Source organism: Branchiostoma floridae, chromosome 18 (assembly GCF_000003815.2).
Source record: "Branchiostoma floridae strain S238N-H82 chromosome 18, Bfl_VNyyK, whole genome shotgun sequence".
NCBI classification, from domain to species: Eukaryota; Metazoa; Chordata; class Leptocardii; order Amphioxiformes; family Branchiostomatidae; genus Branchiostoma; species Branchiostoma floridae.
The window spans coordinates 3,315,068-3,339,894 of record NC_049996.1 but is presented as its reverse complement, the minus strand read 5'-3'; the positions used below and the strand labels follow the sequence as shown (position 1 = coordinate 3,339,894).

Below are 24,827 nucleotides of genomic sequence, written 5' to 3'. Positions count from 1 at the left end.
AGTGTCAAAATGTTGTGTTTTCAAAAAGTTGTCTTTGAAACATTATTAGCTCTTTAACATTCAGGTTTCTTTCTTTAGAAACAGAATTACCAACAAATCATACTTTGTAAAAAGAGGGTTGTGCCAAAATTCAAAGCTATGTAGCATATGCCTTGTACTGTTGTCACTAGTATTGCTATTCATGCAGAAATGTACACCTAGCAGTTTTCTAAACCAAAAAGGTAAAGGTACAAAATGTAGTCTCATAGCCTCTTTGAGGCCTTAGGGACAGTGGGTTGTTATCCACTGTGTCTAGTGCACGGTATTGGAAGGTGGAGCCTATCCCTCTCCTTCCACTGCCTTTTACCTTCCCAACCAAAGTCAGGTACCCGTTTTTACACCTGGGTACAGTAAGGAAAGTTGTGGAAAGTGCCTTTCCCAAAGACAAAATGTCTAGCCAGAATGAAATCCGTTAACACTGGCTCTTGAGTCCACTAGCCTAGCCATTCAGCTTTTTGATGCCATTGTACAGTGCATGTATCTGGGAGTGTGTCAGTACAAGTAACAGAGTGGGTATGGATTAGCACCAGGGACAGGGACAATAGAGTTTGGATGGATGTTTTAAGAGAGTGTTAGGGTGGGTGTGTTTCAGAACCAGGGACAGGTTGGGTATGGTTCAGCACCAGGGACAGGCAGGGATAGAATTTGGGTGGATGTATTCAAGGGACATGAGTGTTAGGGTGGGTGTATTTCAGAGCAAGGGACAGGGTGGGTATGGTTCAGCACCAGGGACAGGGACAATAGAGTTTGGGTGGGTGTGTTTAAGGGACATGAGTGTTAGGGTGGGTGTGTTTCAGAACAAGGGACAGGGTGGGTATGGTTCAGCACCAGGGACAGGGACAATAGAGTTTGGGTGGGTGTGTTTAAGGGACATGAGTGTTAGGGTGGGTGTGTTTCAGAACAAGGGACAGGGTGGGTATGGTTCAGCACCAGGGACAGGGATAGAGTTTGGGTGGATGTGTTTAAGGGACATGAGTGTTAGGGTGGGTGTGTTTCAGAACAAGGGACAGGGTGGGTATGGTTCAGCACCAGGGACAGGGACAATAGAGTTATCTTAAACAGATAATACAATAAAACAACAACAAGAGATTGAAGAAAAGTCAGTTTTGAGGAACTCTTATCACTCTGATAGAGCTCTTGAAAATACCATAAGATAAAAGATTGTTAACATTGTAACTGTAATTGTTGTACTGTACATCTGATAGTTTGATAAATACTACTAAAAAGTAGTACAGTACTAAGTAAAGTTACATGTATTTACATGTGACTTGCTAACCTTACACTGAGGTGTTTGACAATTTTTAAAATATCTTAAACAGTTAATAGTGTTTTATGGCTTTACCTTGACTTTTACAATGTATTTCTATTTAAGCACACGTGGTTACACTGACTTAATGTCACCATCCAAAAGGACTATTAGGTTAGGTACATCATTGTAGTACTTGTAAGGGATTTGAACCCGTGTCCTCTGGCTCCAGACAGAAATTGATCCATATGTTATGTACGTGTGTACAGCTGCCTTTTGCACGAGTCATTACCTACCCAAAGTTCACCTTTACCACTTGTGGTGATAATTGTTGTAGGGTAATTTTCTCCTCTGTAATTGGGCACACCTCCTTTATTATAGGCCTTCTGGCAGTAGGGGTCACATAAGCATATTTCTGGGATTTTTCTGTAGAAAAATGTGTGTTATTCAACATGTACAGGACTTTTTTGGCACTATTAGAAATTCTACATACAATTTAAAAATTCTAAGCCACATTAGTTGAAATTTGAGGTACAAATTCAAAATTCTTGGTACGATTCTTTGTACAACTTTGTATTCTTTGCAAAATGTGCAATTCTTTTGCACAATATCGAAGTTCTTTGCACTATTCAAAATGCTTTGCACAATTCGAAATGCTTGTTTGCAGAATTCAAAATTCTTTGAACAATTCATAATTTTTTGCACAATTTGATATTCTTTGAACAATTCAGAATTATTTTCACATTCAAGTCAAAATTGTTCAAATTCCAGCCACACAATTTGAAATTCTTTGTGCAATTTGAAATTCTTTGCACAATTCGAAATAATTCTTTGCACAATTCAAAATCCTTTGTATTAGTCAAAATTCTTCACACCATTCAAAATTCTTGGCCCAATTTGAATAGTGATTATGAATCCTGAATCATTGTATTACCACTCTGACAACTGAGACGATATATGGGCGATGTATATGAAATATAAATCATTGATTTGATAAAAGCTGGCGTTTCTATTGAAAGTTGCTGACGTTGAAATGATATGATCAAGCGAATGTCACGGCTCCACCGACAGTGATTGGTCGTCTAGACGCTCTAAACTGCAATTTTTGGACAATTTCGTTTCAAAGGAAAAGCTGTTAGCTGTTATATCATTTATTATAGTGATTAATGTATGCATAATTCAGCACCCTCACAGCCCTATTTGAAACACAGGTGTTGATTGTAAGCTGTATAATAAGGTCAAAGTCAAAAAAACCATCCAAGTTTAATCTAATGCGAATTGAATGTGAATCTTTTATTGCCTTTACAAAGAAGATTATGCTTTTGTCAGCATTTGTTTTGCTACAGATCTTGTGCCTTTGGGAAGTGCACTCAACACAACTTTCCTCACTCCACCCAGGTGTAAAAAATGGGTACATGACTTTGGTTGGGAAGGTAAAAGGCAGTGGAAGGAGAGGGATGGGCTCCACCTTCCAATACTGTACACTAGACACAGTGGATAACAACCCACTGTCCCTATATACCCTGTACAGCATCAAAATGGCTATGGTACTAGACGTGCCTTTACCTTAAAGTTTACCTTTTCGGTTGGTAAATAAGTCACTGGATTATTTCAAAACCAACGTATTGACATATATATGAAAATGTTTTACGTTTGGGATTGCATCTGTTAACATGCCTACAATGTGCTTGTAGTCCGTAATAATATACATAATATATAGAACCAGTCAAAATTGCCCTGAAGAAGGTGACAGACAGTCACAGATACGAATCGATCTTGAATAAAATACCTGGTTGTATACATGTACATAAAACTTTGTTCTTTCCAAAACCTTGCGTGATTGTTACAAATCTCGTATTCATCACGATCCAATAAGATTTACTTTCCCATCCTGACCATGATATAAACCGCAGCGTAAAACGTTGACAGTTTTACGACGCGTCCCGTTGTTAGTTTGCGGGAATTACCTGGTCACCTGAGCTGTGGAATGTCACACCTGGGGATAGTAGGGAGATTAGGACGTAATGCTTGTCTGTCTACTGATTTTATAATTGGAACAAATAGTGTTGTTAGGGGTGCCTGTGTGGTACAACCGCTAGAGCGCTGGAATCAGAATCAGAAGGTTCCAAGTTCGATACTCGCCATGCCCCTGCCCCCATGACGGTGGAGTGACGCCCACCGAGCCTCACCGCTAATCTGTCTAAAGGTGCCAAAAAACACCTACAGATTTGGTGCTGCCAGTGTGTGAGTGTGTCAACATCTGCACATTTGCCACTAAGACCCGTGATTTTTTTTGATAGACTGCTAATGTGTTGTTAGTGTTGTTGAAGTTGCAGTAACTGTTGCACAGTTTTATGATAAAGCTGCACTAATGTTTAAAGTTTTGAAGCTGTTGTAGTGTGGCATTGGTGTTACAGTCTCTGTAATTTCACAGTAATTGTGACTGTTGAATTACGAGTTTAATAATTATGATATGTGTTCCAGACCAGGTGATATTTTGGGTTATCACGCAGGCTTTTATTCAGTATATATCACACGGTCTTTCATAGAATCATTAAAACCCACTTCGCGTAGCGTGCCATTGTCATCAGGGTTTAAACACTGGATACAGACATTGGAACTGCTGTTGTTAGAACTTTTTGTTTTGAGCATTTAAGTTACAGGCTGTTTATGAAAGGAATTTGGGATTATTTTATTCTGAAAAATGTAGAATAGCTACATAACCATAATATGTCTTGAACCTTCATCGACATAAGGCCACACCGATTTAATTTCTTGGTTCACGGAATCGCTCGCTCCTATTTTTTGGAAAAAAAATAAAAACTCAGCAAATTTTCACCATTAATGAAACCATTCACCAACTTTCTGGTGTAGCAAAGTGGCCTTTATATTATAAGCTCCTTAAAGTGTGGGTACAGGTGCTGTTACTGTACAAAAATAGTGTTTTTGTACTTTTTTCAAGCTGAAAACTTTTTTTCTTTATGTTTTAGATTAGCCGTTACCTTTACCCCAACCATTTTACAATTTTTATTTTTATTTTTATTTCGCCCTCTCGCTCCATATTTTTTATGAAAAATCCGTGAACCAAGAAATTAAATTGGTGTGGCCTAACTATAATATGTATTTTAGAAATTTGGTGATTTCTAATGACTGAAATTAAAAGGTAATGTCCTAGTCATGATTTTCAACAATGGATTTGGTCCTCAACACAATTTCAAAATTTTCCCTTCCAGGTTGGTATATGTAGACATTTTGCATATTTTGTCAGCTCATGGACTGTAAAAGATGGTGTTTTTATTCTCAGCAATCTCTCTTGGGAAGTTTTGAATTATTAATATGTGTGTTAAAATGAAAGATACAGTATAGGGATTAGCATACTGTTATTCGTGTCAGGAATGTTTAAGTTTTACATTGTGCAGTGTCAAAAACTCAACTCGTCTACTTGAAATGAATCTGTGTAAATGCTGTAGATCATAGTTATGACAATGGTTCAGATGATTGTACATGTCATTGATAGTAACTTTTTTTATGATATTGCATTGAATTTGGAAGTTGGAATTTTTTGTTCAAGGACACCAAATTTTCAATTTTCACATTTCACATTGAAATTTGTGCTTTTACAACAAAAAATGTATATTATGGGATGGACCATCAGGCAATCCTACTAGCTGTTGGTTTGGTACATTTGTACATTGGGTGATACTGAAGACCAAAGAATGTGTTTCAAAACTTGTAAAATGGGTGATCATTTAAAAAATGGTCAATTTTGTTACATTTTGCTTTGTAGGATTCTGTTTGGTAGAGTATCCGACATCTATTGACATATTAAAATCCTATCTGAATCATATAAACAACACTAACTGCTTCTGTTTTAAAGTTTGACTGTAGAAGCTTGATAAAAATACTTTGCTCTTGTTATTTTCTTTGACCTGCAAACCCCAAGACACGTGAAGCCTGTCGGTATAATCTTTTCATTTTCCAATCAGTCCAACATCCAGTCCACTGACTTTTTTTAGGTCCATACTTTCTGGACTGGCCCAACAACGCTGTACCGGTACCTACCCCTACCATATTCTATATATCTCTGCACAAATGCATGGCCACGCCATGACATTTACGGTAATACGACACCAATCACAAAAGGCCAGCCCTCTATCCCACTACTGATGATACCATCACCTGATGGCGTGCCCTACACCCACCTTCTGATCCCCCACCCCCCAGGGGAGCATGAGTCATCACCCCTGGGGCCTGGGGCTGTGTGTAGATGACCATCCTGGTATATAGGTTAGATTTGTCATGCTTACCATACTTGTCAGTGTTGCATTTAGCTGTTATTATACATACCGTATTTACTGAAAATGAATCATCTTAAAGGTTAAATATAAAGGATTTGTGGTATACATTGTATCATACATGTACATGCATATGAATACAAGTATGATATGACTAGCCTGTACATAGTATACATATCTGAATACCTGTATGTATAGATTTTTCATACTTTACGAATCTGTCAGTATGGTATTTGGTTGTGCTATATCTTTAATGGAAATGAAACTTTCTGAATGAATGAATGAATTTTATTGCCCAACAGTTCATGGTATAATGTATGGTAAAAATTATAAGGAAGTAACAATAATACTTATACGTGTAATCTAAAACCTATGACTATAGACTGAGATATGGACAGAATTAATGACAATTTGATATCTATAACAGTTACTCGAGATATTGATATTTCTTTTGGATGTTTTGAGTGACATCCATCATTCAATGAAGTAACAGTTTATTATGTGTATCATAAAACCTATGACTACAGGGATATGGACAGAATTTAATGACAATTCAATATCTATAACTCGATGACATATTGATATTTCTTTTGGATGTTTTGAGTGACATCCATCACTCAATGAAGTACATTGTAACTGTAATACTTGTGTATTATAAATCCTATGACTACAGGAACATTATATGGACAGATTTTAAAGACAATTTGATCTCTATACTATAACTCTATGAGATATGTAGATTTCTTTCGGATGATTTGAGTGACATCCATCACTCTTCTTCAGTGCCATTAGCAAAAATGGCAGAACTTCTAGTTCTAACTTGCTTTGCATTGTGCTGCAAAAGTTTAGCAAATCTAAATGAATTTACAGTAATGTCCAGAGCCAAGAGCAATATGCATGTATGGTCTGCCTTTGAAATTCAGCCTGCCCATCTTTTAGGACCATTATTGGGGTCAGTTAGGGTCGGCTATTTTGCATATGTTTTCAGAGAGTCTGCAGAAACTGAGCTGTGTTGTATAGAGCTGTCAGTTTCTCTAACAGGGGAAGTAGGGTCATTTGGGGTCATGCAAATGACCACAGGTATAATTGTTTGGAAAAGAAAACTTTGATAGCACTAAAGGAATAGAAGGCTTTGAAAAAAATTTCTTTTCTTTCTTATTGTTGCAGTTATGTTTAACTTTATAATATATATACTAAGCTATTTGATGAAAATATAAAGATTAGTGTATTAGGAAACAGAAGATTACAATTTTTTGTTACCTTTGGCAAGAAGATTTTTGGTGGTGGTGGTGTGTGTGTATCTGTGTGTGTGTGTGTGTGTGCGTGTGTGTGTGTTTGTGGACAACATATCGAGAATCTGTGGATGGATCCTTATTGTATTTGGTTGGTGGGTTTTGGTTGAGAAAAAGAGACGTTCAATACTAAACCTTCTAGCGGCTTTCTACGGTATAGCAGCGGAATTTAGTTTTGATATCTGGCGTGTTTTGGACATGCTATGGTGACTGTCATAAGTTTTGAGTGGTAGTCAGTTCTTGGGGTAGAGAATAAATAGTTACAGTTTGGGCCCCTAACCATGGAGTTGAAGCCCAGAGCTGGACTCACTGGACGGACCAGCAGCATGGAAGCACAGTGTGAAGACTATTCCGACTGCTGCCTACCCCTGTGACAGGGATCCCAGCAGCAGTATAATCAAAATGGATACGACGATACGACGAGCAGCTTTCTTTGAACTGGGGGGCTAATTTTGTTTGAGACTGTTTTTTGCCTACCCAGTCCATTTATGTCCTCCGAACTATTAGGAATATTGGAATTAGATGGCTCAAACCATATAGTGGTTGAAAATTTATGCAAAATGATGGTGGCTGTGTAAGCATAGCTCAAGGGCACAGTCGATTATGGCAGATAATAGCTGCCCTAGGGTCGTACTCTGTACACATGGTGAGGGCTGAATTATTCATAATTATACAACATCAGGGAAAGGAAAAAATATGGGTTTGGTCAACATTAAATTGTAGACAGTCTGAGCTGGCTAAAAACATTGTAGGTTACGTCGATGAAGGTTAACAGTTAGACATCCAGATAATAAGATACGCCAAAAAAAAGCAGTAACCGTTACTAAAGCAACTGGATATGATTTTGGAAATGGTCAGACATTTCAGCATTACTACATGTAGCATCCACTATTTCGTCAGTGACACTAAGTGTCACTGACTACATGAAATGTCTTATCGTTTCCAAAACCATATTCAGTTAATTGAGTAAATGCATTTTTGCCGTCCTTTTTATTCTTTGATTAAATAAAGTTCTGTAGATCATTCTTCTAGAATATCGAATTAGAAATTATGGTATCTGCGTCAAAATATCATTCTGGAGAATCATATGAGCTATCAAAACGAAATTTTGCAAACACCAACCAACATACCAAAATATCATAAACTTTAAGATTTATGCATGATTTCTTGAGTTATGCTGTTCAGAAACAGACACACACACATATGAAAACAAAACCTGAGAAAGTAATTTTTATGTACCTTGATAAGGTATTAAACAGGGTTGTCATCTCAATGGTAATGTGTCTGACAGCACTTTTGTGTGCTCATGTTGTAAAAATAATCAAATTTGCATTTTTATAGGTGTAGTACGATGTTCTTTGATGGCATCAAAGACAGTCGTATATAGTTTCGTGAAACAGCAAGTGCTGATGCATTATGTATTCCCATCAATGAAAAACATTACTTAACAAAAAGTACAGGGACTTTTATTACAGTCAACTACAAAATGGAAATACAAAATGAGTCTTGAAATTAGTTTCTGAACAATACAGGCTTACAAACTTTAAGGAGAATCTCTAATATTGATACAGTCAGGTAGGGCTAAACATGAACGTAAGAATCTTTTCTAATATTAAGTAATAATAAAGCAATCTATCGTATGTGTATTTACATGTGGGTACTAGGGGTGGGTACCGGAACAGAAAATTCAGGTTCGGTTCAGGTCCAGAGGATCAGGTCCCTGTCCAGACCTGAACCCGGACCTAAGAAATCTGTGAAAACTTGTGAATGAGCGATACCTAGCTAAAACAATTGTCCATTTTCCTACAAAGGAATCTGTTTGATGTACATGTAGTATCGGACTTCTACTGGTATTTTAAAATCCTATCTTCATGTAAACAAGACTAGTCACTAAGTCTTTGTTCACTGCTCTTGTTATTTTCTAGGGCGGGTAAGCCCCAAAACACAAGAACACTTGCCGGTTACCCCTATACCACAATGTATTTGGAAATTTTCACTTGTGGGATTCTAGTACCCACATTTGTTGCTGAATATGTCCGCTGACTGTGCCAACCCCTTGGGAATTCCCTCCATCGCCGCACGTGTGAATTCCCGCGAATATTACCATGACATTTTCCGTCCTATTGCCTACTGTAATAGAGTAACGCGGTCAAATCCGTTCGGGTGTGAAATGAAATTTTAAGGTCATTAAAATGCATGATGATTTTCAACAGCTATATTACCTGCTGATTTGGGGGAATACCTAGTCAAGCATAGGTGACAGGTTTATTCAACATGTCTGTCCCAAAACCCTCTCATCTCATGAAATGTATGAAATTTGTATTTCAAATTTGTAAGGCTTAGTTTAGCTTTTAAAAATGACAGATATAACAAGGAAAAATGTTGACCTACCTAGCATTTCTACCAGTTATCCTTAGACTACCACTTCTTGAAAAAACAGTGAATTTTAAGATAATCTGATGTACTATTTCTGCATTTATATTTTAGTAATCGCCAAGCTATGCACACTGTCAGGCATAACACAAAATTTTCAAGAAATTATTTTGATTATGAGATCTAAGAGTAATGTGTGTTGAAGTTACTTGGTCATGTTCTTGCTTTTTTCTTTGTTCTAGCATTGAATTTTTATTTCCACATATATCTTTTATAGCCTGGGTACCCTCCTTCATAATCGTAGTAACAGCTAGCTCAACCTTTTTTGCTTGCTTGAAAAAAACAAAGAGTGAAGTTCGCAAGCAAAAGAATTGAGCCAGTGGTCACTGCTGAGGAGGGTACTCAGGCTACATTTTTTCAGCCATTCCTAAAACTCCTAGCTGTGTTAAAAAGTTGGTATTTACTTTCCTCCTGTATAATTAGGAACCCACAGGTTATAATTAGCACAGGTCTTTATTATCAGTGGGTTTAATTACAGGAAAGCTGTGGTCTTTCATGTGGTCAGCCCTGGCCTTACCTGGTCAGACAATAGTGAGTGACCAGGCTGGACACATGTCAGGTAATCTCTAAGGGAGAAGGGGGTGGTCATCTCGAAAGGGGTAAGGCCTAGGGGGTCTTAATCATGGAGTCGTTAACAATGTGTTAACACATCTGTTGTTGTTTTTTACATAAATTTTAAATGATGGTCCAGTTGTGCTATACTGTTAGACTTAGACTTTTACTAAGTTTTAGTTAGGAAGGGTAAAGGTAGTCCTATAGCCTTTTTGAGGCCGTAGGGGCAGTGGGTTGTTATCCACTGTGTCTAGGGTACGGTATTGGAAGGTGGAGCCCATCCCTCTTCTTTCACTGCCTTTTAGTAAAAGTTTTACCTCCGGGTATCCATTTACACCTGGGTGGAGTGAGGAAAGTCATGTAAGTTCTTGTCACAACTTGCCCTGCTATAGTCCCCTTCCCCCCATGGAAAACTTGTGATTGGTGCATTTTGAATCATAGGGGTCCTTTGTCACAAGTTGTTCCTGCTACAGTCCCCTTCTCCCCATGGTGAAGTGTGATTGGTGCATTTTGAGTACCTCATTTAGGGGTCCTTAATTTGTCTGAGGTGACCCCTGAGAGGTGCCCGCTCAAAAACTCGCTGACCTGTACCTTATAGAAACTGACATGGTCTGTTGAACTCTGCTACTGTACCTCAAAATCTTCCCCAAAGGAATATACTACAACCTTTTTTTGTCCCCTTTTCATTAGTTGAATAGCTAGTATTTTGTGCTGCAGTCTTTTCAGATAATACGTATAATTTAGCATGGATGTCGTGCCTATCATTTGCATACCTTCCATCTTTCTCAGTGGTTGTCTATTTTCTCAAAAAGATGGCGCTATTGCTCTGATTCGTCACTTAGCGTCCGCTAATAACGGGTTTGTCGGCGGAAGGGGGTCGTTTAAGGGGAGAGAGTCGTCAATTTAAACCGTCGGTTTTAGAAAGATTGCGGCCTTCTTGGTTTTCTGATTGCCTTATTAGGAATTCAAGTAGGGTGTCTGCTATTATGGATGAACAGATAGCTTTAGCACCTTGCAGTTGGGTTGTTCCAAATGAACCGTTATTACAGGGGGAGTCATAGCATTGAATATTTTGTTTTTATAAACGGCAGATGTGATGTGTTGTATATAATTTATTTTGACAGATTTTCATATATGGAATATTACGCAGCGCCGGTTTTTATTCCCACGGCTTGTTAATACAAAACAGGTGGGTATATTTCCCCGCCGACGCTCCCTAAGTCTGTTGGGAGTTGGTTCGGCCCATTAACGCGGCACGACTACAGGGAATTGTGGGATGGGATAGCTCTGTCACGACATGCCGTGTGCCGGCCTTTCTGTATTCCGCTGTTTTAAATTCAAGGGGAAAAGCAACCGGAATTACGGCAGCCGAAAATACGGAAGAAAACATGGCCTCGAGGTAGGACAGTTTTAATATCATTACTTTTACTCAAATCTCCGCACAAAACCATTTAGAAATGTCAGGTAGGAAAATGCTAGATTTGACCCCGTTTCTATCCTCCTACGATGCTCCTCTTCAAATCCCATGCAATAATAGATGGCTCGTTTGTAAAAACGTTTCTAAAACCATCATAAAACATTTTCATAAGCCGTCAAGCTAAAAAAGAAAGAAAATACATTTTGCTATCTGTGTTACCAAGCCACCTGGTGTGATGTTCTGAGACATCATAAAATTATTAGAAGCTGCCATCTTTATAGAGAAATTGGAATATTAGAATGTTACTAGAATTGGCATGCAGTTACAAAAACAGTTATAAAACCATCCTATAAACATAAAATGTCAAGCTGAAAAAGATACACCTTGCTATCAGTGTTACCAATCCACCTGGTTTGATATTCTATTAGACATCATGAAATTGTTAGAAGCTGCCATCCTTATAGAGAAATTGGAATATCAGCATATTACTGTAAGTGGCATGCAGTAGTTACGAAGCTGCCAGATATAGCCACTGTTTGAATGTCCCTTCGTGCCTTTTTTTTCCATCCAAGGTGAAGCCATTAAATTATGGAACATCGGACCATCCTCTAGTGGGATTTCCTAATAGAATATTCCATATGTAATCCTAGCTTTAGTAATAGCGAGTATCATTTTGAATATTGATATTATAATGAATACTACTGAAAATTTATCTGCAATATCTCTTAGTACAGAAAATCATACATTTTTCATACATAGAATTTTGCTTGATTTTATTATCATGGTGAAATCAGAAAGCCCGTCTCTGTATATTATTGTCATATTATGCAGGGCCCATTGCAGACGACGGCACATAATACCAGTAATATGGTCATTAAAATTCTTGTCTGCTTTGCCGCCACTTTGCATGCGGAATGTCCACGGAGGTTTCGACTGCCTGTTTAATGTGTAATAATATTGCAAATGCAGGGGATTTATACAAGCATGGTTAAGTCATTGCTTATTTCTGATTGATGTTTTGATGTTGTTTCTTGCATTGTAAAACTAAAAGATTAGCATAGATACTGAATGGTAAAAGAGTACAGCAAAGATATTTTGTGGAAAATGCACCAAGACACTTTGAGTGTACTTCCTTTCTTACCATGTTTGGCCCAGAATTGCAATTTAGAATGGTTTATTGCCTAAAGTATAACATTATAAGCACAATGTATGAATACATGTAATTTGCTTGCATTCTTGTACTGTTTTTTTTGTTGCAAAAAGGCTGTATTATATTATAAGGGTAGGCCATGCTGACTTGATTATATGTATGGCATCCTTTGTGAACCTCAAAACTAAAATGAGTGTTTGAAGAAGAAAAAAAAGTTTGCCAAAGAACAGTTGCCTTCATGGAGTCACTGTTTATGAAATAAGTGGTCAGGTACATTCTATAGGTTTAACAAATGACCTAACACACAGAGTATGGTATACCGAACAGTAGATTTCTCATTTTTGTTTTTCACATCTTCTTTTTTGATTTTGGAATTGACTTTTTGGCATTCTAGTAGGCATTATTATATGTTTCCCAGAATTTTTTTCACTGAAATTATGACACATATATTTGCTCATTTTGTAGCTGATTTATACGATTTCCAGTGTGGTCAAACACTGTTGAATGTTCTTTTACAAATGGACAAATGTTGATGCATGTGTGGATGCCATCCATATAAATTAATCAAATCAACATGGCCACACACATTTGTGGCCATATGCCTATAGCTAGCAAACAAGACCACGACTATAGTGAATTCATAATTTAGATTCCAAAGATAATTGTTGCTCCCTTTTTACCATTGTATACTAATTTGGGCTCGTTAATAAGATTACGGTCAACCCTTGAATTATCATTATTCAGTTAAGGTTGATTGAAATATATGGTGATGATTCAATTTGTGTGATGATCTGCGGAGTAAATAAAAAGCTTGCCCCTTAATTGACCCGTAATTCTATTACTATGGGATTATCATTAAGTGTTGTGCATTTTCTTTCTGGGAATTTTATATTGTATGGAATCAGTCAGAGGTCACAATTAGGGGTACCAGTACAAAACCGTTTTTTCTTGTTGGACGCACAGGTCTTGAAAAAATCGATCTAAAAAAATCAGGTGACCAGACAATTGGACTGTCTTGAAAATGAACAGATTATACTGGTAGGCGTTCACAAAATTAGAGTAATAGAGGATTTTTTTCTCAAACAAAACAGACTATTTATTTTTGGTCTTCTCTTGTTGTTTTACAATACATGTCTCAGATATTTCAAGTATGTTGATACCTTTAGTATCTACATAGAGTCGGAAGTCCCATCTTCATGTCTGAGGGTTGGGGACTATGGTGGCATCCAGTACGTACCATTACCCCTACCCTTTTCGATAAGTGTGATGGGTTATTTTACTTGCTCGAGTTGTGGCCCTCCCCAAACACGGCACCTCCACTTAAAACCATACTGTGCTCCAGAGGAGGGTTTCCGGTTCTGCTAAAAATGTTTTTCTGAATCCCAAAACGTACTTGTATTGGCCACTTGACATTGAACTTGGACAAGGCAGCAACTTAATTCTTCTATCTATCTGACCCCAAAGTTGACCTGGAACTTTAGCAATGATAGGAAACAATACTTTATTTCCATCATGCATCACACCCAGTGTGTCTGCATGAAGGGGCAATACTCAGTTACTGGATTATAAATGGTCCGTTTATTTGTATCTGTGATTAATTGTTACACGTTTAGTTGATTATGTGTACATAAAGATGTGGTCTTTTTAGAAAATGACACTCTCCTCTGGAGTAAAATATGGCTTTAACGTCCAATCCGAGGCTATTTATAATTTTATGACACCGAAGTTTGGATGACTCATCCGATGTCCGCTCACCTGACCTGCAGTATACATGTAGTTTCCAAAAATCAATTCTCAGTGTCAGCCAGTGTCTTCAGTTCCATAGCAATAATCTATCTCACTAAAATTCCTCTCAACTATATGTCAAGTTGTATATAGTTACGTTGCTTTGTATTCTGTTACAGTCCTAGTTTGAATGGAAAACCAGCAGGCAATGTGTCTTCAGAAGTTTCCTTTATTTTCTTGACCTGGTGCAATGGCGGAGTGGGTAGAGTGTCCGCATTTGGTAGAGTTCGATCCCGGCCGAGTCATACCAAAGACTTTTAAAAAAAATGGTACATGCTGCTTTCTCTGCTTAGCACTTAGCACTAATGAGGAAGAGTATGGGAGTTAAACACACATCAGTACCAGCGGACCAGCCCCCTGCTGTAGTGATTGCATAAAGTTGTGTGGCCCAGGGCTATTGAAATGGAGATGGGCACCGCCCTATGCCATCAGGCGCGGGAAGGACTTTGACCTTTTTTTAATGGAAAACCAACAGGCAATATGTCTTAAAGGGATTCCTTTCTTTTCTTTATACATGGAAGAGCGAAGATCATTATCTGTGATGCTTCGTAGGTTTTCAATTGCAGCATGGATGCTTTATTCTTATTGCTGATTCAAAACATATAGAGAAAATTGTATGTCATACTCAGGGCTCTAGCCAGCGTCCGTTTTTCCGCCAATTGACGGAAATTTGATGCGTCTGACGGAAACATTTTAAAACCAATCCGTCAACCTTGAAGGACAAAAATCCTTGGTGGAAGCCACGGGCGGCTTGGGGACGCCGTCCACGGCGGTGAAAGCCACACACTGTTTGTTTTGCTATTACTATGATTGTTGCCAATGTGTGTCGGCGCTCTTTTGAATACGATAATCTCATTAAAACCGGTTTTTCAAGGTCTCAATGGCAACATTTACTACTTTGTAGTGTCATAGGGAAAATTAATTTTCTTGGTTTTCACGACGATTGGAATTGGCTGACGGAAACAAAATTCGAGCTGGCTAAAGCCCTGGTCATACTGTAAGGTTAACAGGTCTCATAGTCTTTTTGAGGCTGTAGGCCGCCAGATGCAGGGGCAGTGGGTTGTTATCCACTGTATCTATGGTACAGTATTGGAAGGTTGTGCCCATCCCTCTCCTTTCACTGCTTTTTACCCTAATTAAAGTGTCTTTCCCATGGACACAACGTCTTGAAAGCAATGCAGGAAATAGAACAAACCCATGACATTTCAATCATTAATTGTATCCGCAAGCCTATTTGTAGCCACATATAACATATAGCCATTTGATATGCTACAGAAATGCTATAAAGAATAACCTTGGCCTACATATATATGCATTGACCCAGTTGTCTGTTGTCATGTTATAGATTGGCAACTGATGATATTTATCATGTATCTGATCTCAAAATCAGCCATTTCAGCATATTCATAGTGTTGTATGAAGATGAAAATTTTATATTCTAAAGAAGTGCTTCTCTATGTAGTTTCCAAATATCTGTATTCATAAGTTTGAGGGTTTTGATTTATATGAATATGACATTTCCTTTCCTATATATACTTTTTATCTGGAATAGTCCAAATGATCAAACATTTGCTATAATTGACACTTATTATCATAATAATTATAATTTTTCCCCAATGAAAAGAATTTTCGAGCCTGTTGCTTGTTAGCTGAGATATTAGTCATATCACATGATAATCAAAATTAATATTGTCATTTTCTATCCTTTTATCTATGTGCATAATTTGTTAAGAATGGGGCAAAAAGAAGACTGTTCATAAGAAACTCTCTCCTTTACAAAACAAAAATACAAATTAATATAAAAGAACTGCATTGAGCAAGGGCACACTTGATACACATTATTGATAACTGAAAATATCAAGAAGAAATAAGATGCATAACAAAGACTGTCTTTAAGAAGCTTTCTCCTTAAAAATCATAGAAACAGATAAAGAATTAGATTAAGTAAGAGTACACTCAATATATATTATTGATAACAGAAAACAATCAAGAAAAAATAACACTGTTTTATTGATTCTTTATGTATTCAAGTAGACCCATTGCGACAGTGCAAGCAGTGTTCAGAGGTATTCAATATTCTATCACGAGACACATTTTACCTGACCTGCATGTACAATATAACAGGGTGGGGATATACAATAGCTTCTACAGCCTAACGTTTGCAGATGGGATGGTGTGATAGAGAACGGCACTCCCCATGCCTACAAGGGATATTTTTACATCAGATGTACATGTAAGTAGGCCGTATGGAAAGACATCTCTGCGATATGGCATATATTTTTGCTTGTTAGCATCATTTGGGAGTGAATACGCTAGTGACTTACGTCTGGTGTATCTTGCGTGTGGATATTTTTAAGGTGGGGCTATGTTGTAATATTGATGTTAAACATAGTAGGCTGTAATTTCATTTTCTTATAAATATCATGGCTAATATTCTTGACCAATGCTGTAAAGAAATTGTTTTATTTAACAACGGAAATGCTATGATGTTTTTTGTGATTGTTTTGTTTTTTATCATCCGTCTTTGCATTCAAGTCACCACTTTGAAGTGCATACGCGTAAGAATTTTAAATTCAGCATTTTCCTTGGCATGTAGTAACCTAAGAGCAGTTTATTGGTAAATTGATATGCATTTTGGGGAAGTAAATTGATTATTTTACATTTGAAGGTTGGAATACTAATGTCATAGCTTTGATAATAATCAGTTGACTTTAGATTGGAATTGCACAGGCGGAATCTTTAAAAAATGCCTTGTCGTCAGATTTTGTAGTGTCAGAAAATGTAAATTTCTTTTAATGTAAGCTTTCTTTTTTGTCTGTCAGTTTTAAAATTTGTCGCCAATTTTGGATTGACACACATATATATGTATATATTTAAATGACACTTGGTGTAATAGTGGCTAGAAGTTTGTAAAAAATTTTATAAGAGTATAGTTTTTTTATTTAGCTATTAAGCAAATAATTTTGGTTTCAAAGATAGGGAAAGACAGTTTGTATTTCTGAAAAATGAAACGAACAGTGGTTTGAATCGACCACTGACCTTTGGCAAGTCTCCAAAATAATTAGTGGTTAAAATCAATGGTTTTCACCATGGTGCTGAAATCATGGTGATTGTGAATTTGCCATCATTTGAGGAGTTTATATTTCTTGACACCTCTAATGACAATTACCCCTGCGTCAGGGAACCCAGCAGCAGTATAACCTAACCATGGATAGTGAGTGAGTGTGAGTGAATTGTGTTAGAAGCATGTCACATCTATATATTTACATCTACACATTTTAAAGATAAAATTTTGACTGAAAAGGAAATGGTTAGAAGCTGTACTTTTGGTGCAATATCAGGTGCCTAAGTTTTCATACCAAATTGACAGATTTCATATAATCCACTACTACGAAACATGCAAAGTCATTGGAATTCATATCAGTTTTGCTAACAGTAAGGATCCAATGAAGTCCGTAAAACTTGTATGAATTTTGAATGATTTTTTGTAATGTATTGTTCCAAAATTTTCTATGTATGTAAGTAGGGGACCATATGAATTTCAAAAATTTGCATGTATTCTGTAAAAATTGTATGAAGACTCTGCACCCCTTTAGATACGTTTGTGTTGTAGAGCAAGGGAAAGACTTTTATGACAAGACGCTTCCCAGTTATTAATTATTGATGTGAAGATGACTTTTATTGAGCCCATTTGTTTCACATGCCATCTGGTCAAAATCAACTGCCATGGTTTTCTTTATGAATAATGCTGGGGAATGGCCTCACGTACCATCTAAGACACTCTTTTTCACCAAAACCTTGGGCAAGAAAATTTAGGTAGAATGCTTTATACAATGCTACAAGTAGTACAACTTAGGAATTGGTTGGATTCGAGCCCAGAACCTTTCAATTCTGTGTCAACTTGAGGATATTGTCTTCCATGTCTATTCATACCTATGGTATGGAGGTTTACCTTTGATGGTATTGATTTTGGTTGTGTATGTATATTGTGGTCCCAAAAAACATGGCAATTTCGGGCCCCCTAGCAACATTTTCTGGAACTGCATCATTGCAGGCTGGCACCCCCTTCTTGAAAGTAGTGTGATATAGTCTATGGACAGCTGGTAAGCTGCTCCCAACAAATGACATCTTATGGGAGATAGCTGGAATCTATTAAGGGATGAAGGGAAGGGGAGCATCACTAACATTTGTGACGGCTAGGACTATTACATATTTGTTCAATTAATATTTTCCATGTCTTCAACTCACAGAACTTCAAGGAATGCATGGAGACAAGAGTAGAGGGGCTATCTCAGGAGTAACAGGATTCGAATCCAGAACCTTTAGATGCCAAGTTAACATTAAAGTAATGTCTTCTATGTCTGTTGTTTGTCCAGGAATGCATGGAGAAGAGAGTGGGTGAGCTGACTCAGATTCATGAGTCTATCAACAACGGGATTTGAACCCAGAACCTTCTGATCCTAAATGTTTTCCACATTTGTTGTTTGTCCAGGAATGCATGGAGAAGAGAGTGGAGGAGCTGACTCAACAGCTTCAGGAGGAGCGGGCGGTCAGCAGGAGGGAGAAACTGACCGTGGCCAGACTACAGAGGGAGGTGGCACGCAACAAGAGCGAGGGTCCTATGGTCAGTACTCTTACTTGTTACTGTTTAACACTAGCACTGTGAAAATGATGTGGATCATCCCTACTTTTGTCAGAAAATGACTGAAGCCAGACTTAAGAGGGAGGTGGTACGTGATAAGAGTCAGTACTTACCAGGATCTTACACTAATTCTACAAACAGGCAACTCTCTCAAACATGCTAAACATTGCCTCCTTGTCCCTTTTTATAGGTACAGTCAAACCTGTATTAGCGGCCACCTTTGCATAGCAGCCACCTGGCCATAGTGGCCACTTTTTGTTGGTCCCTTGGATTCGTAATGATTAAGAAATAGGCTTAGCGGCCACCTGTCCAGCGCGGCCACGGCCACACGATTTCTGGTCCCGTTGATACAGAAACACTGCCTATTGCAACCATACTGCAGCCTTATGTCACCCTGCACCGAGTTTGAAATTGTAGTTTGCGAGGATTTGGAGTTCCTGACGGTCATTTTGGCAGTAGAAGAAGGTATGCATGCCTTGAGCATTGAAGTGCAAGTCTTTGTCGGTGAATTTACCGATCGAGACAATGTTACTTGGTGAGAAAGATTAGTGGGAACTGAAATCATGTGTAGCTTGCTCACGGTCAATTGATCAACATTTTCTCTATAGTGGCCACCTGTCTATAGTGGCTATATTTTTCAAGTCCCTTGAGTGGCCGCTATAGGCAGGTTTGACTGTACTTTCGAAGCCGATAATCTCACCCTACTTGTCTGTCCATCGAGGGCCTTTCAGCATGACACTAGGTTATCCTTTACAAAACTGGAAATCTTACTGACTGTTCTTGCTCTATTTCTTCTTCCTCCTCTTCTTCCATTCCAAACAACCAAAATCAATGACCTGAACCAGACTGCTGTCACCACGGTTACTAGTAAAATAGCAGACACCCTGGTGTTGGATTACTTAATGTAGCAAGAGGCAGGACAGAGCTAGTGGGGCTGGTCACCTTGTGTAATATATCAGGGCTCGAAATACTGGGTGCATGTGCATCCAGGTGCACCCAAAATTGGAGCTGTGCACCCAATTATTTTCTGTGGGTGCACAGGGTACACCCAAATATTTTCTTAGTTTTATGTATGTAAAGATATCAAGTATACTAGTATACATCATATTCTTAACATTTGGGTGTTAGAAAGATAATAAAGATGTCTGTCATGGTACTTGTTTAAGAATTGATAGCATGTGACTAAGTTTTGTTATTAGATTTTTCTGACATTCTACTTAAATTTAAGTGGTGCACCCAAAATTGTTTTGGTGCACCCAATCTTTTAAGCTGGGTGCACAAGTGCACCTAATCCCCAAAATGAATTTCGAGCCCTGTATATGAATCTGTTTTGTAAAAAGATACACAGATTAGTACTTTCTTAGGCTCGATCATGTGAAGGGGAACATTTTGCATTTGCTTGCAAATAGTATAGCTCAACATTTGTTTATTTTCTAGAGAGAAAAGCTGATGAGGGACCTTGACCTTGAGCGTACGCGGCGCGAGGAGACGGAGCAGAAACTCAGGGACGTGTCAGCAGACAACGAACAGTGCAAGACCAGGCTACAGTCTCTGCAACAGGACATGCAACAGTAAGTCCATTTTTTTTGACAGATTTGTTCAATGCAAGGCTATTTGATTACTTCCAGGCATCTATGTTGATGGAAGATGGAAATTATTATGCTTGGAGATAGCAGTGAATGCTGTTTTGAAGAGTTGAAGATTGCATACAGGAAGAGAACAGTTGTCTTTGAGAGAGTTCCATAGTTTGGAAGTTTGAAAGAAGCTGTTGCTGTAGAAGTTTGTGACAGTGGATTTGTTGAATGCAAGGCCATTTAAACACTTCTAGGCAACTATGTTGATGGAAGATGGAAATTATTATGCTTGGAGATAGCAGTGAATTTTCAAGGGTTGAAGATTGCATACAGGAAGAGAACAGTTGTCTTTGAGAGAGTTCCATAGTTTGGCAGTCCGAGGAAAGAAGCTCTTGTTGTAGAAGGACTTATATATACTAGACTAGCAATGGTTACGGTGAGCTCACTACTCTAACAATGTGTACATGTACTTGTCTGTGAAATAGGTCAAAAACTTAGTTTTCTTTTTAGCTTTCAAAGAAGAGAAGGTACAGTTTAGCCTCAGAAAGAAGCACTGAATTTTTTTGCTGCTGGTCAGATTCCTTCCAAACTGAAGTTGTGAATGGCTCTTTATGGCATTTGGTAGATGCTTTAGGGTCAGGAAGAGCAAGGGGAAGTTTATTGATAGTCCTCCTTGCAGCTGTCTACAGTACTGCAGCAGAATTTCTGGTTTTCATATCTCGTGTTCTGCATTTTCTATTGTAACGGCATTTTGTACTTTTTGCATACCTTAGGGTAGATATGACAATGTGTATATTTTGTAGCCTCCTACCAGTTTTCTTTTAAACTGCAGTTTTCTTTAGATGGAAACTTTGATATAGAAATACAGAGATAGGAAATTAAGATACAGAATGTTGGCTTGTATCATGCACTTAGGGAATTTGTTTAAGATTAGTACACACTTGTAGATAAGCGCATTTTGATTGAGAGGAAAATCCCCAAACGCTTATCTTCTAGACAAACTTTTATGTACATGTAGCATAGAGACTTGCAAAGTTAGGGTGCAGAATGGCTTCTATCCTTTGGGAATGTATATAAGATTAGTACACACTTGTAGATAAGCATTTTGATTGAGAGGAAATTCCCCTTAACACTTATCTTCTAGACAAACTTGTATGTACATGAAGCATAGAGACTTGCAAAGTTAAGGTGCAGAATGGCTTCTATCCTTTGGGAATGTATATAAGATTAGTACACACTTGTAGATAAGCGCATTTTGATTGAGAGGAAAATCCCCAAACGCTTATCTTCTAGACAAACTTTTATGTACATGTAGCATAGAGACTTGCAAAGTTAGGGTGCAGAATGGCTTCTATCCTTTGGGAATGTATATAAGATTAGTACACACTTGTAGATAAGCATTTTGATTGAGAGGAAATTCCCCTTAACACTTATCTTCTAGACAAACTTGTATGTACATGAAGCATAGAGACTTGCAAAGTTAAGGTGCAGAATGGCTTCTATCCTTTGGGAATGTATATAAGATTAGTACACACTTATAGTTAGTGTGTTTTGATTGAGAGAAAAATCCCCAAACGCTTATCTTCTAGACAGACTTTTATGTACATGTAGCCTAGAGACTTGCAAAGTTAAGGTGCAGAATGGCTTCTATCCTTTGGGAATGTATATATTAGTACACACTTATAGTTAGTGTGTTTTGATTGAGAGAAAAATCCCCAAACGCTTATCTTCTAGACAGACTTTTATGTACATGTAGCCTAGAGACTTGCAAAGTTAAGGTGCAGAATGGCTTTTATCCTTTGGGAATGTATATAAGATTAGTACACACTTGTAGATAAGTGTGTTTTGATTGAGAGAAAACTCCCCAAAACAGTTATCTTCTAGACAATTTTTCATGTTCATTTAGCATAAAGACTTAGACAAAGTTAAGGGGCAGAATTTGCTTGTATCATTTCCTTTGGGAGCATATGTAAGATTAGTACACACTTACAAACTTTTATGTAGCATAGAGAATTAGTTAAAAGTTAAGGTGCAAAATTGCCTTGTATCATTTCCTTTGGGAATCTGTATAAAATTAGTACCCACTTGTAGTTAAGCACATTTTGATTGAGAGGAAAATCCCCCAAATGCTTATCTTCTGCACAAACTTTTATGTACATGTAGCATAGGGACTTCTGCAAAGTTTAGGTGCCTTGTATCATTCCTTTGGGAATGTATATAAGATTAGAACACACTTGTAGATAAGCGCATTTTGATTGAGAGGAAAATCCTCCAAATGCTTATCTTCTAGACACACTGTCTCCCCCACAATGACATTGAATTTCAGTGCCAATTATCATAAATTTGCAACAAAATGGATTGACTTTTGAGCCACGGTTAGGGACTTAAGTAAGGAAACTAAGGTGAAGAGTTCATTGCATATGTCCCTGTTGGATTTTTCTATCTTAATTGTCAATTTTTGGGATAAAATCTCTTCATAGAAGTACTGTAAGTTCAGTTTAAATCTTTGCTGTCTCCGGCTTTTAATTTTTTCCATCTCTCTCATTGTTCGTGACTCCATTTTCATTTTAGTTGTTAGATTTGTCATTTTGAGTTTTCAAAAATACCTTCTTCATAAATTTCATGTCTTGAAGTTGATTTTTTTTGGACAGAAATTGAGGGTAAAATTTGTTATGTGTCTGTCTACTTTTGTGTCAGTCTGTCTGTGAATACTATAACTCTAGAAGTCCTAGATAGATTATCTTGTATTTGGCTATACATTGTGCCCCCTAGTGTCTTGTAATGGTACTGCAGCAGATCTTTCAGTTTTGATGTTAACATGTTACCTTATACAACAGAAGCATAATTAATTGAACAACAGGAAGTGACTTTTAGAACTTCAAAAGTGGCGTTTTTCTTCCATAAATATGTAAAGTTATTCCAATTCCAACTTTACATATATTAAGTATTAAGCTAATTCCATATCAAAGAAAATTTCGCAGAGCAACTGTCCCCTGTCTGATATATAAAATGACAAAGAAAGTAATAGGATTTAGTTATCATAATATTAGTGATTTTCTATGGCTTCCTGAAAGTACATTTTAATATTCTTATCTTTTTATACAGCTATTTTATTGCCATAGGGAAGACGAGAATTTGGGTTAAGTGCATTTTCTAAAGCTTACCTCGAAATCCATTTGACACTATCTCATGTATAGATGGAGATAGTTATTACATTACTAGCTGTGTGAGGAAGATAGTTATGGTGTGTTATGATTATGAATATTATTATGATATGGTAAAAGCATGTGTAACTCTTATTGAAAAAATGCTTTTAGTTTTATTCCAACTTGAGGTTTTAGTAAGATATTTATCAAAACACATTATGTGAATGTGTTTGTGTAAGAAGAAAAAAGTTCATTTTCTAAAAGCTTACCTCGAAATCTATCTTGTGTATAGTGGGAGATAGCGAGTACATTGCTAGCTGTGTGAAGCAGATTGTTATGGTGTGTTATGATTATAAATTTTTATATTATGGTAAAAACATGTGGTATTTTGAAAAAAATGTAGGCTCTATCAGGGAAAAATGATATTTGCGTAATATACATGGCAACAATATTACAATGGGACAAGAGGTATTCTAATATATGCTATTTGTCTGTTTTCCTTGATTGTTTTTTGTAAAAATCTACTGCATATATTATATATTAGCTCAATTTTGCCACTTCAATTTGTAAGATTTACAGTTTGCTTAATATAAATTTCTTCTTTTTGTGGAAACAGATGAAAATTGATGCACAAATGAATATCATCCATATAATCAGGTGAGTTTGGCTTAAGTTTATATTCTTACTCCAAATTGATTCATAAGTATGACATTGGGATTTTGCAAGATTCTGATAAAAATTTTGAATAAATATGAAGGTAGTGACTTACATATACTCAAATGTGCATGAAATTCCAATAACAAGATCTTCTGTGCAAAATATTCTTTTAACTTTTCACTGCCAAAATATTACATTTAGCACCTTTAAGAATATTCAAACATCTACATGAAAGTTAATGTACACATTACAGTAGAGCAAATTTTGTTCAAAAAGAATAGCAACACCTTGTTGTCTAGAGACTTGCTGTCCGAAAGTATAATACCCTAACAGCTCCCATTTGGTATCTGGCACTTCATTTGAATTTGAAATGTCCTGCAAATGACAGAAGGGTCTAGTTGCCATGGGATTTTGGTGTGCAACAAAGTGTTCTAATAAGATCAAATTTGAATTCTGATTGGAGGTTACTGGTTGCAAAGTACCTATGCCAGTTGTTGCCATATGCATAGAAAGAGCCCAGGGCCCTTACTCCAAGGGAAAAAGTCGTAAAACTTTGAATTTAAAATGTCCTGCAAATGACAGAAGGGTCTAGCCGCCAT

General features: G+C 37.2%; 1 protein-coding gene across 1 annotated transcript in view; it reads left to right on the top strand.

Annotated features, from left to right (window-relative positions):
- Nucleotides 1-24,827, top strand: part of LOC118405986 (nck-associated protein 5-like) — an 88,262-nt gene that overhangs the window by 21,373 nt on the left and 42,062 nt on the right. Inside the window, exons 4-5 of the mRNA XM_035805840.1 lie at nucleotides 18,702-18,833; nucleotides 20,289-20,422. Of these exons, the coding sequence (XP_035661733.1) occupies nucleotides 18,702-18,833; nucleotides 20,289-20,422 (266 nt within the window). The remainder of the gene's footprint in view (nucleotides 1-18,701; nucleotides 18,834-20,288; nucleotides 20,423-24,827) is intronic.